The following is a 16217-nucleotide window of genomic DNA, read 5'->3' on the forward strand; positions in this document are numbered from 1 at the left end:
TAAAAAAAATCCCAATGTTTGCCTCGGGCTGTGAATCTCTTGAATAAATACATCTATCTATCTATTCCAAAATCTCTTCCAAAATTACCAAAGAAATTGCTGAAGGAGTTCTCAAAAGTGTTACCACAAGAATTCCCAAAGATATTCCAGACAGAATTCCCAGAGGAATTGGGACAAAATTATCGAAGATATGCTCCAGAAATAACAATTGAGGATTCTCAATGACGTTGTCGGACAAATTCAAATTGTAACTAAATGTGATTAAATTTTCGAAGAACGGAAAGAATAAAAAATGCAAAAAACAGGCAGAAATAAATACCGGACTTTTAAAACTATGTCTAGAAAAAATCCTATAAGGGCTAAAAAAGCCACGGATATACGGGACACGGGAAAGAAACATTTCTTTGAAAAAGTTCCATCTCCCGGAGCGAAAATCGAGACCTTACCTCATAGCCTTCTTTTTATGGCTCTACGCTCCCACTGGAGCTTGGCCTGCCTCTCTTTAACTGAGTGTTCTTTGAGCACTTCCACAGTTATTATTTGAAGGGCTTTCTTTGCCAGCCAATGCATGAATATGTATATTGTGAGACAAGAATAATGATACACTATGCCCAGAAAGTCGAGAAAGTTTTCTCAAAAAAAAAACAAAGAAATTACCAAAGAAGTTACCGATTGAACTTCCAAAGCAACTACCGGAAAAAGTCTTAAATAAATTTTCAAAAAAATAATCTTAAAAAAAAATTCGAAGAAATGGGAGTTTGCTGAAGGAAATCTTTGACAAAACCAAAAAAAAAGGTTAGCTTAACGAACTTTTCCGGAAATAACTGAAGGATATAAACGTAAGAATTGGCAAAAGATTTTCATAGAAATTTTACATAAGAATAAACGAAATAACTCACAGAAACACAGTCGTAGGAATCTCATTAAAATACAAAAGGAATTGCCAAAGTGGCAAGATGAGTTGCCGATGGATTTCTCAAAACTAGAAAAAGTCGAAAAAGTTTCCAAAAATATTTCAGAAGAAACTACCTAGAAAAAAAATGCATTCAGTATACCCAAAAAAATCTGAAATTTCCGAACAAATTGCCAAACGGAACTGCCAAAGAAATTGCAGAGCGAATTTTCGAAAAAAAATGCAGGCATATTTGCTGAAAAACGCACAAAGTAATTTAAAAAAGAAAGATTTACGAAAGGAATTTCCGACAAAATTCCCAAGCAAATTGTCATCGGAATTCTCAAACAAAGCTTCGAATAGATTAGGGTAAGTGTACCAATTATGGCTATAGTTCCAGTTATTCGCCATAGTTGATTTCACCCTTTAACGATGTAAATCAACAAGAAAAAAAATGTGAGCAACAGATGACGTTCACAAAAAATGGTTGCACTCATTTAAACTCCACATTTTGCTCAAATTATGGTAGAAATAAATCATTTTCCTTAAAATTTTGGCTTCCTTGCACCTATTATCGCCATAGTGTACCAGTTATGGCTAATCCCATAAGGAATGCATGCAAATAGTGCGAAAAGGAACCGAAGTTAAAAAATGTAGCCATAGCTGGTACAGGGTTCCTTTCATTGGTACACGCTGTAATAAATACTGAAAGAAGTTTTGGCTCTGTTTCTATATTTTTCCTGTAAAGTATGGAAACTAAGCTACCTTTTAACATATTGTTGACATTCGTTGGTCTTCTCGTTATTTGTGTACAAATAGTTTTCCTCAGGTAATGTCATGATTGGTACAGGCACCCTAGTAAAGGAATTTCCAGAGACATTTACAGAGAAATTGTCAAAGGTATTGCGAAGAGATTGTCGTTTCCAGTATTTGCGAAGAAATTTTGTAGGAATCCCAAAAAGAAACTGTCGTATGAATTATCAAAAATATTGTTTCAATAGTTGGTATAACTTCAAATTTTTCAATAGTTTTTTATGTTTGTTTTTTATTTATTCCCCCCCCCTCCTCCTCGTACCCGATTAAAGAAAAAGAATATTTGCATAAGCCTAAAGTAAATTTAAAATCGAATTGCCGAACGATTTCTCAAAGCGAATAGGGTAGCGAACCACTTGGGCAGCGGCCGGTATTTTGGGCACTCTTCGGTATAACTCAGTAAATTCCAAACCAATTGACTTGAAATTTTGAATGAAAAACAAACAGACATGGTTTTAAGTATTTTGTACAATCATGACCAATTTTCATTCGCATAATAGATGGTTCTTTTGCGCTACAGTTCAAAGTTCTGTGATGATAATTATGAAATTTCGTTAGCAGTTACGATACTTATAGAGACACTTTCTTGCAAAATTTCATCTACTTTGATCAATTGGTTTGAGAGCTACTGGCGTTGATAGGGGTGAATGTTAGTGAAAATTTTTCGTGTTTTTCACGTGTGATATTTGCCTATTCATAACTTTTGAATTTCTCTGCCAATTTTCATGAAATTTCCACATAAGGTAGTTGATTATACGCATATTATGCCTGCAAAATTTGATCATTGAAGGGTGCTGACTTATTGCTGACTGAAATGCTAAAATCACGTTCAGTCTCAATACATGTTTAGATTATAAAATTGATAATAGCGCATCGATTTTTCTTGAAATTTTGCGCATGCAACAAATGTAGATTGACAGATTTGTGTTCAATATTTCAGTTATTTCCTTTGCCAAATTCAAAAGTTACAGCGCTGACAATCAAAACTAGGGACTGTACAAAATTCAATGGCGCACATTCTACTCTTTCATTGCTACAACAAAAATTACTGCACCGATTCACATGAAATTTTGAGGTTAAATTAACACATCTGAAGATGTTATTAGGCCAAATTTGAGCAATTTTAATGTAGCTATTGCAGAGTTACAGCTGTACTTGTGTGTCCCGATTATTGCGGATACAGGCTTTATTCCAAAAGACATTACTGAAGGAACCGCAGTTAAATAATTCACTGAGAAATCCCAGAAAAGATTAGAAGAAAGAATTCCTGTAAGAATTCCCAGAAGCATCTCTGGTAACATTCTCAAAATTTTGTCTGATTCTCGTCAGTAACTTTTTAGCTCATTAAAATTTTGTTGACCACCAAAAAAGTCTGGCAGTGTCTATTTCATAATTTATTATTATTAATATACCGGTTCCGGATCGAGAGCACAAGTGCTACCCTCTAAACACCTCTGATCGGATTGCACTTTGCTCAGCATCCCGTAAATAAAGGCGTCAAACATGGCTTGCTGTTGGAAAGGATAAAATTTCCTTGCTTCACTTGGAACATCACACACCTACAACATCACCCAAACAAGGATCATTGCACCGCCGACCACACACCGACAACACCACGATGGCTGAGGGAAAGTGCAATATCACAAAAGTTGGAGAACGAGGGAAAATCGACGACGATACCGGGCGGAGGCGAGCAGTAAATGAATTTATGCCAACAGGGGAAGTAGTGTAATTCCATATGTGTGTTGTTGCCATTTTGCTCCAAGCCGGCAATATTATGTTTCGTTTATGCTTATTGTACAAAACTTCGTGTGTTCGTTTCCGGGCCAGCACCAGCAGGAGGACATGAAACACACTTTCACCGAACTCTTAACTGCTGTAGTTTGAATACAAATTCCGTCCGGAATCGTGCGCTTACGACGACGGACCCAAATCGTAGCGTTAGCATTAATAAAACTCAGGACTGCTCAGCAGAATAGGGTTCCCATTTGAACTTGTTCACCAGGGGAAGTACACTGATTTTAGTTCTTCTTGTTCTTTAGTTGCTTAACAAATACGATGTCTTTTTCGGATATTCGGAGACATTAAAGATATGTCTTGATTTCCATCTTCTTCCAGATGGTATCTCTACAGGAGCAAGGATCGCCAGAAACGGAGTGGGAAATTGTTTCCTACAGGTATGAATCCTCGCATGAACCAAATCTACGAGCCAGAGGCGAAGAAAAAAGAAATCTTAACAGTTCTTGGCACATGTATTTTATTTGTTCGCAAAGTTTCCCGCACTTACCTTTGCTGCTGCGTCGCCGCGTGTATCTGGCCCCACAGATAGTGGGGTACATTTACGAGTTGTAACCTCTCCTCGGTGTTGATCGTCTCCTCCGCCTTCGTGGAGGTCGCCTGTTTGCTGTTCCAATATGTATGTGCATATGCTCGCAGAGTTCACACAAGCCAAGTTCTAACTGCTTGGAAGCACGGCTGCCAAGTATCAGCGCAGGATGTGGCGGCACTTACCTAGAAGATAGAGAAACGGAAAAACGAACGTGTGAGAATTCGGGATAAGGTGAGGAAAGTGCACACGAGAGACGCCTGGAGAAAATTTAATGAAAATATGCTTAGTCGTTGTCTAGTCAGACTTTATTAATAACTGCAGGCTGCGGCATCATATTAAGTTATGCTGGAGCGGAAGTTAGGTAGGCTGGCGCTGGAGACTCATCGTCGTAGCCCTGGTGGAGGAAATGGCGGGGTCTATGACTGCATAGCATTTGTAGAAGTCCGCAACGCTCGTCTGGTGGAATTCTTTTGACGCAAATTAAATATGTGTATAGAAAAGCAGCTTATCAGCGTGACTAAATATGTGCTTTCAAGATGGATTAGTTGTTCTGCATGACATGTTCGTAAATTTAATAACTGGATGAAAAGGGAACGTTGGGTAAATCTAGAGACGCTGGCATTGGACCGAATTTTGAATATTCTTTAGTTAAATAGAAGATAATCAGCTGGGGTCGTAAATAAACATCATCTCAGAATCGCCCAACCACCCTCTCTTCGCTTTTAGATTTTTGTCTATACGACACTTGAAAATTGCAAAATGGCATAGCCCAAGTGGTTATAGTAAAGAGAACACCTGTCTAGATAACCTTAAGTAAGCGCGGTTTTTGTTATGTATTTTTCGTAAAAATGGAATGGCAAACACGCGTGTCATACCTCGAGAATGTGTGGTTCACAGCGGAACCGTCACTAAACTGGCCAATAAACTAACTACCAGAGACGTACAATATCGGACAATAAAAATGCACTAAAGCCGTTTTCCCATACAAACTAGTCAACTTTAGATTGCCATATCTCAGTTATTTCACAACCGATTGTTTCCATATTTCTGTGACGAACCTAAAAACATTTCGGGCCAAACATTTCAATAGGTCCTATCTGCATTTGAGAGGCTCTCTTTGTTCTCTTTCTCTTTCAATTATTGCAAAGACGATTGTTTTGGCCATCGTTCTATGCAAGGAGACAATCATACTTCAAATAAACAGCTGAGATATTAACGAAAGAGAGGGAAACTAAAGATGTTTCTTGGGTGATGACGAATTGATTTGCTGAAGAGACCATCATGATTTGACTTCGCCATTTTTTGTTATATTTTCTCTTGTTTTGGTGCATTTTTATTGTCAAAATTCAACCTATCTGTAACTTTTGTATCAATAGTTATCACCGAACTTTTACAATATCTTCTAAAAATTAAAATGTTTTGTTTGTCACAGAAAAATTAAAACAATAGGTTGAGATATGCCAATCTAAAGTTGACTAATATGTATGAGAAAACGGCTTTGGCTTTAATGTCCGAAACTGTATGTGAATGAACCCATGATATTTCCATTGATAGATAGATTTTCAACCCCTTCCTTGTCATGAAACTGTTAATTCCTTTCATGATTCCTCCAGGAATTCCTTCAAGAATTCCTCCCGATATTGCACCAGGAGTTGCTCTCGAAATTCTTTCGATAATTTGTTTCGCGATTCCTCCAGGTTTTCGTTCCGATATTCCCCCAGGAATTCTTCCTGGGATTTCTTCAGATTTGCCATCCCATGAAGGAACTCTTGGAAGAGTCTTAGAAAGAACTTCTGAAGAAAACTCAGAAAGAGCTCCTCAACGAATGTAAAAAGAAATCGGCACAAACATTTCAAAAGGGCGTAACTGCTTTTTGAAATAGTGCCTTCTCTCAAAGCTGTGGATCGTATGTTCAATCTTTTGGACAATCTATAAGCACTAAAAGAAAGCTAAAATCCCCCTCTTTCTGATAGTGGGGATGGATTTCATGGGAAATAAGAAATACGATCCACAGCTTCAAAAGAAGGTACTGTTTTGAAATGCAGTTACGCCCTTTTGAAATGTAGGTGCCGAAATAAGAATAATTAATTCCTTAAATCTCTGAAGGAATCCCGTAAGAAGTTCCTGGAGGAATTTCATATAGAGCTCTTACGGAAATAACAGAATAAATCCCTTAAGGAATCTAACTACTGAAGGAATCACAGAAAAAACATCTGAAAGAAACGTCAACAAACCCAAAGAAGGAGTTCACTAAGCAGACCTCGAAGAAACTTCGGGGGGAATCTTGGAGTGAACTTCTAGAACCTCTTTAAGAATCTCAAAAGAAACATCCGGAAGTATCCCAGAGGGAACCTCTGTAATATTTCTGAATAAACCTATGTAAGAATCTCTGAATGACCTCCCTGAGGAATTCCAGAAGGAACTCTTGAAGCAAACGCAGGAAGAATACCTGGAGGAATTTCACAAGAAACTTCGAGAGAAATTCCGGATAGATTTCCGAGCCTGGGATTCTTCCAGGAGATCCTTCTACGTCTTCTCAGGCGTTTGATCAGAAATCTTCCAGAAGTTCTCCGTGTGATTCTTCCGGGCAGGGATGGAAACACTCACTTGTACTCAGGTACACTGATTTTCTATTCTCTCAGCACAGAAGCCTGCAATCAATAAACATATGGAGGAGATTTACTTTGTAGTTTTATCTAAAAGTTTTTCGAACAACGTAAGGGAGGCACACGTATACTAAAATCGTGCATTCATCGTGTGGAGAGTCGCCTTCATTGGTCTCTTACGGCATCAGTATGCGTTTGCGACTCTTACTCTATTCGGCGAACTTTCAGATAAAATTGCAAGGTTAAAATCCATACTCTGTTTTTTTTATTTGTATGCTTTTGAGGTGAGATAATAGCAAGTGAGTGTATCTGAGTACAAGTGAATGTTTTCCCATATAGCCGAGGCGGTAAACGCACGGGTATTCAGCATGACCATGCTGAGGGTGACGGGTTCGATTCCCGGTCGGTCCAGGATCTTTTCGTAAAGGAAATTTCCTTGACTTCCTTGGGCATAGAGTATCTTAGTGCCTGCCACACGATATACGCATGCAAAATGGTCATTGGCAGAGGAAGCTCTCAGTTAATAACTGTGGAAGTGCTCATAGAACACTAAGCTGAGAAGCAGGCTTTGTCCCAATGAGGACGTTACGCCAAGAAAAAGAAAAAAAAGTGAATGTTTTCATCCCAGCTCCAGAAGCCAAAGAAATCTTCTTAGGGTCGATTACTTCACCTCGGCTTAACCGGTAAGCCAGGCTTACCCATACAGTTAAACCTAGCTAAACGGTTAAACCAGGGTGAAGAAATCGCCCCTTAGATTCCCAAACGGATTCCTTCCGGGATTGCCTGAAGAGATCCTTCTGAAATTCCTCCAGGAACTTCTAACGGGATTTATTCAGAGATTCCTTCTTCGGTTTCTCTGAATTCCTTTCGGGAATCCTCGGGAGTTCCTTCGGACATTTCTCTCGAAGTTTCTTCAGGGATTCCATTATGAGTTCATCCTGCGATTCCTTACGGAGTTCTTTCTAGAAATCCTCAAAGAGTTGCTTCCAAGATTTCTCTATTTGGGGATTCCACCTTCTGAAATTTTTCCAGGAGCCCTTTCTTGGATTACTCCAGGTGACGGATTCCTCCCTGAGCTCCATCTTGAACTCCTCCTGAATATTTTTTTTTCCTGTAATTGACTAGGACTTGCATCTGGGATTCCTAAATGAAATCCTTTTGAAATTCCTGTAAAAGTTCCTACTGGGATTCCTTAAGGAGTTTTTCTTCCCTCTTGGGAGATTCCTTGAAGAATGTTCTCTTAGGTTTTTCCATAAGTTCTTTCTGGGACTCGTTCAAGAATTCAGGATTAACTCCTCGAAGGATCTCATTAAGACCTCTCTGAAGAATCCAGTAAGAAATTGCCGGAAAAAGTTCCCGGAGGAAAAATGTCTGGAGGGTTTCCAGGCTGGTTTTCGTGAGGGACGATCAACAACGGATCAAATGTTTATCCTGCGGATGATCCTAGACACATTTCAGAAGTATAACCTGCAGACTAACAATCAGTTCAATGGTTTTAAAGCAGCGTACGATTCAGTGAACAGAAATGAGCTTTGGCAGATAATGCCAGAACATGGTTTTCCGGTGAAACTAATTGGGCTGATACGCAGAAAGCTGGATGGATCAAAATCATGTATTCAGATCGCAGACGAAGAGTCTACCTCGTTTGTGACTTTGGATAAATTGAAGCAGGGAATGGCATTAACATCACACAGTCGCGCATGCTCCTCATCTCAGCTTTGCAGAAGATATTGATCTCATCGGCATCGTTCGTAGGGCAGTGGAGAAAGCTTATACTCCTCTAAAGAGAGAGACAGCGAGGATAGGTGATCAACTGTACGAAGATTACGTACATGGTAAATGCAGGCCTAGTGGTGTTAGTGCTGAGGTAGTGATTGGTGGGGATATGTATGAAGCTGTTGCAGAGTTTGTTTATCTTGGAATACTTGTGACATGTGACAATGACGTTTCCGATGAAGTGAAAAGGCGTATTGTAGCCGCGCATAGGGCCTTTTATGGATTGTGTAACCAGCCAGCTTAGGTTACACAACGCAAACGAAATTCGTTCTATTTAAGACACTGATTCTTCCGGTTGCCGTCTACGGTCACGAGGCGTCCCACGTAACAATTTCTATGTTTTCTGCTCTTAGACATTATTTATTGAGGTTTGGTCATTGAATTGGTAAGCCATTTTAGGTTTAATGAAGCAGTTCATGTAGTAAGTACGTATTAAAACTTCATCTTAAAACTTCTTTTGAAGCCGCTCGCTTGCACGTCTCAAATTATCGGTCTTAAAACCTGATGAATTGCATAAAGTCACAATAAAGCAATCTTAAACCCCTTCGGAATTACCAGTGGAAGCATTAAAACTAACTTAAGAAGGTTACTGCAGTACGATCTTCTCTTGTACAATTAATTTTATACGCTACACAAACGAAGAGATAATCAATTAAGCACAATTTGGGGTCTTTATGATTGAAACATACGTGATTGGAAAACCTCGGGCGGGCATAATTTTCCTGGCTAGGTGATCAAACTAGCTTCCTTCACTAGAGTTCGATTGCAATCGTGGTTTCCGAAGCAACTGATGGGTGGGTATTGCATCGTTTGTTCTGGGTCTGGCACTACAATTGTGCATAAATAATGACTCTATCTCGCCCAGCCGCAGTCGGTGTAAGATAAAATAATACAATATACTCACTAGGGTGGCTCAAGCTTGTATGGCAAAACCACATGTCAAAAAGTTCGATGGGCCCCCTTCTCATTTCGTTCTATATGACGCCACGATGCTCTGGTCAAATTTTCAGCTAAATCCGTTAACATTAGAGCGGTGCTAAACTCGTTTGAAGTTTGTATGGGAGTTTATATGGGAAAACATCGTTTTTTGCAATTTTCTTTTGAGGGGTTCTAATTTTCCTTAAAACACGTAATCGATCCTATAGGTGTATAGCCTGGGATATGCCGAAAAACTTTGCCGAAGACCGCAACGTAATCAGACACTTTCGAAAAAAGGTATAGCCTAGACAGTACGTGCCCATTCAATGAGATTTTATTGCTATTGTTATTCCTTTGCATGTTAAATGTTAAGCACCACCAGATGGTCTGCGTGTAATATCTTTTCTTACAAGCTTCGGATGACTTTGCGGTCTTCGACAAAGTTTTTCAACACATGTGAGACTATAGTTCTATATAATCGGTTATGTGTTTTAAGTAAAAATAGTGCCCCTTATGAGAAATATGCTAAAAACGATGTTTTCTCATATAAATTCCCATACAAACTTCAAATGAGTTTAGCACCGCCCTAATGTTAACGGATTTAGCTGAAAATTTGACCAGAGCATCGTGGCGTCATATAGAACGAAATGAGAAGGGGGCCCATCGAACTTTTTGACATGTGGTATTTTGCGCCACGCTAATACTCACTCACCAAGCACTCGAATAACCTCTCTCTCTCTTCTTGGCGTAACGTCCTCATTGGGACAAAGCTTAGTGTTCTATGAGCACTTCCACAGTTATTAACTGAGAGTTTCCTCTGCCAATGACCATTTTGCAAACGTATATCGTGTGGCAGGCACGAAGATACTCTATGCCCAAGGAAGTCAAGGAAATTTCCTTTACGAAAAGATCTTGAACCGACCGGGAATCGAACCCGTCACCCTCAGCATGGTCATGCTGAATACCCGTGCGTTTACCGCCTCGGCTATATGGGCCCTAAAAAATACGAAACACCACCAAAATACTCACAAATATGTCAGTCAAGCGAAGTGTTCTTAAGAGCATTTAGTCCGAGCCCACACTTCCCTAAAACTTAACAGTGTTTGTGTAGCGCACATAATTATGCGTAAAGAATAAGTAGGTGTTTGCTAGTCATTTGCATCGTATTCATAAAGAACAACAGCTCTAGAACATGTTCCTTTCATACTAACTGATCTTAACCCATCTTAAACAAAACCAGGAGGATTTAACTTGACGGCATTTATATTTTTCATTACGATGATCAATTCCGGCTTGCCAAGTGTGTTGATATTTGGACTGTGAATTGAATTCATGGTTTTGCACGAGGCATTACAATGATTATTATTTATATGCCAAAAACCTCAAAATGACGTGGCACACTGCCTTTTTTGGAAACAGTTCGTTGCATTTCACGGTCATTTTTTTTGGCGTAGATTTTTTTGCCACAGCAACAGGGTTTTCCCCGTGAAAATTTGCAAATAATCATTATGGACATGGATGATGGATATAATTATGGTTCTTGCTTTATTAAGAATTTGCAATTTACTGCCAATTTATGTGATGATTTTATTTTCAAATCCAGTTTGATTCTTTGGTTTTAATCGTTCTTTTAGGATGTTGTACGAACTCCAAAACGGCATGTTGTTCTTCTTGCAACCTACACAACAAATGTTATCTATGCTATATAGCAGGGGTTCTAAAACTTTTGAAGCTTACGACCCACTTATGTTTTTCATAGAATTTAGCGACCCACCTGCACGTATTTTCATGAAAACACTTTTTTTTTAATTTGGACTGACTTTTTTAATAAATAAATGCGCAGCAATATTGTTTTCGTCAATAGTGCTGTTTTCGTTTAAATGTTTAAGTAAGGTCAAGTTCAGCTTCAGCAAACTCTTAGTCTAAAGCATTTGAGATAAGCTTCCAGTGTCTTATACATGTAACCAGTTCGGAATACTACATAACATGGTTTTATACAAAGTCTTTGAAATTTTATGCTACTGCAGAACTTTAAAACCTACTTTAACCCTAAAAGGGATACCTGGGGTCCATTGGACCCCAGGCGCCTTTCAGAGCTCGTCTTTGATGGAACACACTCAGCGAGGTAACGAAACTGAGGCCATGAAGGTATCCCTTTTAGGGTTAAAATGCAAGATCTGGTTGAAAATTCCCTGCCCTTCAGTTCAGAGAGGGTTTGGGCAGCGTCCTGCCAACTCGGTCGAGGCAGGATTCTTGGGAGAACAAGTAAGAGGTTGTTGAAAGTGTTAGGCGCACAAATTCACGAGATGAATGAAACTTCTTGACAGCAGCTCTTTGTTTAGGCAGCTTCAAGACTGCAATCAATTCAAATTTTATTTATAGATATAACAAAAGAAATATAAATCTTACATTTTAGTCTCATTAAGAAACTCTCAAGATGTGACTCTCCTAACCTCAATTGATGCAATTCATCATAGGAAATACTCTGAGAAAAGAATAAAGAATCGATATGTGCTTATAAGTTTGGATTTTCACTTACTGTTAATATTACTCTACTAAGCACACATTGTAATAATTAACTGGCTCACTGAAGTACACATATCAGGAAACCGACCGATTATACAAATCAATAGTTTTAGCTAATCACTACATCATGATTTCTTCTCATCCACTATCTCACCAGTTGTCAGTTATCTTCTTCATGAAAGTGCGTAAATACGTCAAATGTTACATTGTACGCAGTGGAGAACTCGGGACTCACTTAGCACTGAAGAAAATCATTCCACTATTTTCAACATACCCCCATCCGTGTAGTACCGATTTCTCCGTTGTGTACAGAACTACTTATGAATTTTTGTTGCCATTACATACCAGCAACTTTCACTAATTGACTAATACAAATGTTCCTATTCTTGCACTTCCTTCAATACTTCGAGATCCTACGGCAGGCTTTACCGAAACGTCTTCAAATTTCGAATGCCCAGAGTATCCGTTAATGAGGTCACTGAATGCTACTATATCAATTGATAATTTTCCTATCCATATCAACAACCGCAATATGTTTGCACATAGAACAGCTGTATTGACGAAATCATGAACGGTATACACACTACTGTATTGCATCTTCAATCTGTGATGTAACTCGGAGTAGCCGACCATGGCTCTTGTGATCGGCACTGTAGTAACTGGATCTCGCTCCCTCTCATTTTGTTGGGTCTCGTCGCACTTCCACTGTGATGAGAGATCATATTCGAACCCGAAAGCTTTATACTTGGTCATCATACATATACCGCAGATGCGAATACATACGCACTGTGGACTCTTCAGCAGGTAGTTAGCATACCCTAGCATTTCTTGCATAACCATCGTCGATCTTCGTTGAGCTGTAACATCTAATCCTCCTGGGTCAAACCCCATACAGCCAGTTCTTCTCAGTTGACATCTACCGTAATAGGAAGCATAGTCCATCACTTCAACTCCAGCAAATATGTTGATCATTAGTGCCTGAATAAAACTGTTTCCCATCGTGATCACTGAACTCATTTTAATAGCGGCGTATTTGCGAGATTTGTAGACTGTCAATGCAGGACGTATATGTGTATTATTTTTGTTGCACTTGCGAGTGTGCAACTTTTTGTGTTCTGGCAGATGGTAGTGGTATTGGTAAATGAGATCTGCCTGAGCGTCACCATATCTCGATTCGGCTCTCTCTTGGGTGATACATAGAGGGCTGGCTATGTTTACCATTTCGGATTGACCCATACTACGGGAACTACTTGACTTTGATAAAGTGTGAATTTTGTCTACGCTACAGGATTCACACTGAATAATACGCTGGAAGCTGGACTTGACACCGACTGTAAAGTGCATTACCGTTTGCACAGTTGACTCTTCCTTACTGCGGAAGTTTTCAATCTCACCGATTTCATCAAGCATCTCAGGACCAGATATTATATACTGATCGTCGTCGTCGTTTTCGGTAGCGGTGTAAGGAAAAACATTCGGCTGAACACTATTGATACTTGGCCACTGCGGATCAGAACCTACTCTATCGATCTGCACAGACGGGCTATGGAGGGACTTAGCAAGGGTTCCGTCACTGAACGAATTATACTTGACTGGCATTGTTTCGTCGACATTTTCCCGGCTGCACTTCCTCAATCTTGCGTCCCTCTTAGCTTTATAGTGAAGTTCAATTCTTCTAACAGCTTCCTTTGTTGCTTGTTCGATCTGTTCTACGCTTCGTTGATACTCCTCCCGTGATCTCCTACTTTGCTCGTCAAGTTCGGCTATTCTTAAAAGATGCTGTTGCTCTAGCAGCTTGATACGGTCTTTTATCCGTTCCTTACGAATACTGCTTGCTTTACTGAAGTCCATATCTGCATCGACTCAGGAACAATAAAATTCTTGAAGTTTGTTAGGCGCACAAATTCTCGAGATGAATGAAACTTCTTGACAGCAGCTCTTTGTTTAGGCAGCTTCAAGACTGCAATCAATTCAAATTTTATTTATAGATATAACAAAAGAAATATAAATCTTACATTTTAGTCTCATTAAGAAACTCTCAAGATGTGACTCTCCTAACCTCAATTGATGCAATTCATCATAGGAAATACTCTGAGAAAAGAATAAAGAATCGATATGTGCTTATAAGTTTGGATTTTCACTTACTGTTAATATTACTCTACTAAGCACACATTGTAATAATTAACTGGCTCACTGAAGTACACATATCAGGAAACCGACCGATTATACAAATCAATAGTTTTAGCTAATCACTACATCATGATTTCTTCTCATCCACTATCTCACCAGTTGTCAGTTATCTTCTTCATGAAAGTGCGTAAATACGTCAAATGTTACATTGTACGCAGTGGAGAACTCGGGACTCACTTAGCACTGAAGAAAATCATTCCACTATTTTCAACAGAAAGATTATGTAATGTTATTTATTTTGTGTAATTAAAATCTAATCTTTCCTAAGCATGTTACGTAATATTTGAACAGCTTCATCAACGCTGATATTCTAAAGGGCTAGAATGATGCATTGAGCTTGTAGTGATCCCTTGAAGATGGGATGTAAATCATTATCTCGCGATCGCGTGTTTTCGTACTTTATGGAAAGGGTACATTACATAAACGAACCATTTTAAAAACACATCCGATATGTTACAATATTTAATGATTTGCTATCCATGTCCGTGGAACCATTCTGAATAGCCATTGAGTGAATACACTGGATTGTTATATATTTTCATCTTGCGAATCGACCAGCCATATAGAAACTGAATCCAGTGTATCACCACAGCATTTCAAACTACTGTACTGAATAACAACTACTAATCATATCCTTTCCTTTTCTTCTTTTTCTTTCCCTTCCTTTACATGAGCAAAATTGCTACTCCGAGTATGTCTATCACCACGCCCGAAAGCAAAACACTATGCATCATAAACAGCAGAATCGAATGAAGAGGAATCGTGAGTAAAAATCATAAAAACACCTAAGGTAAGAACATAACTATTCTGTTTCCAACGTATGATTAACCATCAAATAGATTCACTGGTCACGTGTAAGACGGATTTTTGACACCGGAACGTCGCGACTTCACTAAATTCGACAGAATTGGTTCACTACTTGACTAGGCTGACATCGTAACAGGTTCTATACGTTGACGTTTTCAATGTAGTTGGCATTATTAAAATAAGACAAGTTTGCTTACAGTTGAAGCTTTTATGTTAACATTCAAATTAATTGCTATTGGAAGATTATGAAGAAAATCATTATTTTAAAATGAGTTAATTTCTCATTTTTATAGAATCCGTTAGGGATGAGTACACCATAGTTGATGAATGATCTGTATTAGTTTTAATTGCTAATACAATAACCAACTAACCGACCTTGCCTTACAACCTTACTTAGACGATATTATGACAATAAAAGCAAAAGAGCAGGAGTTATGTTGCTTTAAACAATGGTGTGATCAGAATTAAAACTTAATCTTGTTCTTTTGTCAGGATCTAGAAACATGGAAAACTGTAGTAATTTGAATGTAATATAAACTATGTTATGATATGGTGGACATAAGGATAATTCAGACTTCATAGGGATACAAGAGATGAACACAGAGAAGCAAAAGACGACTAGCGACGACATAAGATACATTAACTGTATATTAACATAAGGCGTTCGACTGATAAGTTTTCTGTCCACAACATCGAATGGAAGCTCACAAAGAGAGTTATTTGAAGATGATTCCAGTGCTGTAGATGACCAACATCGGTTCATCATAACAAAATTGGTATTTAACTTGAAATAACTTTCAGAATGCACTATGTAACTTGGGATATTTTTTGATTATTGTTTGGAGATGATGTCAGAAAAACTAGTTGCCCATACCGGCTAAAACGCTAGTTCTGATAATTGTCACTGAGTAGTCTTCAAAAGTATCAAAACATTACATTTTTAGAGCTTCCACAAAATACGGGTGGGATGGGAACAGTAAGCGACACTGTATTTATTGATAACTACTACGACCCAATACTAAATACTGCACACTTTGCTCAAGTTGACGACATCGTCTAGTCCATCGTGAGTATTGGTCATAGTAGGGGGAAAGTAGGGAAAGGGTCCAGGCTTTGCTTTCAGCTGTCCTGCAGCTCCACCTGGCCACTCTTAAAAAAAAAATGCAAGATCTGGTTGAAAATTATAGAAATATTACAGCACGTGGAGTTTTAAGTACTTTAGTACTGCTGAATGGTCAGATGAATCCTCTTGACATTTTTAGTCACATCCTTCTGCACAATTATAATATTTTATTTTTATTGAAATCACTTTTTATTTATTCTGATTTCCATAAAATTCAGATTATCGACATTCAGCAGA

At 38.6% G+C, this 16217-nt stretch overlaps 2 protein-coding genes across 2 annotated transcripts in view; both read right to left on the bottom strand.

The window, feature by feature from the left end:
- Positions 1 to 3820: 3820 nt before the first annotated feature.
- LOC115255111 (uncharacterized) overlaps positions 3821 to 16217 on the bottom strand; it is a 90114-nt gene continuing 77717 nt past the window's right edge. Inside the window, exon 2 of the mRNA XM_029852966.2 lies at positions 3821 to 4216. Coding sequence (XP_029708826.1) covers positions 4145 to 4216 — 72 coding nt within the window. The 3' untranslated portion in view covers positions 3821 to 4144. The remainder of the gene's footprint in view (positions 4217 to 16217) is intronic.
- Positions 11642 to 14259, bottom strand: LOC134289028 (uncharacterized). Its single transcript, XM_062855017.1, has 2 exons — positions 13876 to 14259; positions 11642 to 13820 (listed from the first exon to the last, which is right to left on the bottom strand). The coding sequence occupies exon 2, from the start codon at positions 13709 to 13711 to the stop codon at positions 12218 to 12220; it is 1494 nt and encodes a 497-aa protein (XP_062711001.1). The 5' UTR covers positions 13712 to 13820; positions 13876 to 14259; the 3' UTR covers positions 11642 to 12217.

This window comes from Aedes albopictus, chromosome 2 (assembly GCF_035046485.1).
Source record: "Aedes albopictus strain Foshan chromosome 2, AalbF5, whole genome shotgun sequence".
Classification (NCBI taxonomy): domain Eukaryota; kingdom Metazoa; phylum Arthropoda; class Insecta; order Diptera; family Culicidae; genus Aedes; species Aedes albopictus.

Coding starts and splice junctions, on each gene's coding strand:
- LOC134289028 (XM_062855017.1), bottom strand. CDS start 13,711: ATGGACTTCAGTAAAGCAAGCAGTATTCGTAAGGAACGGATAAAAGAC.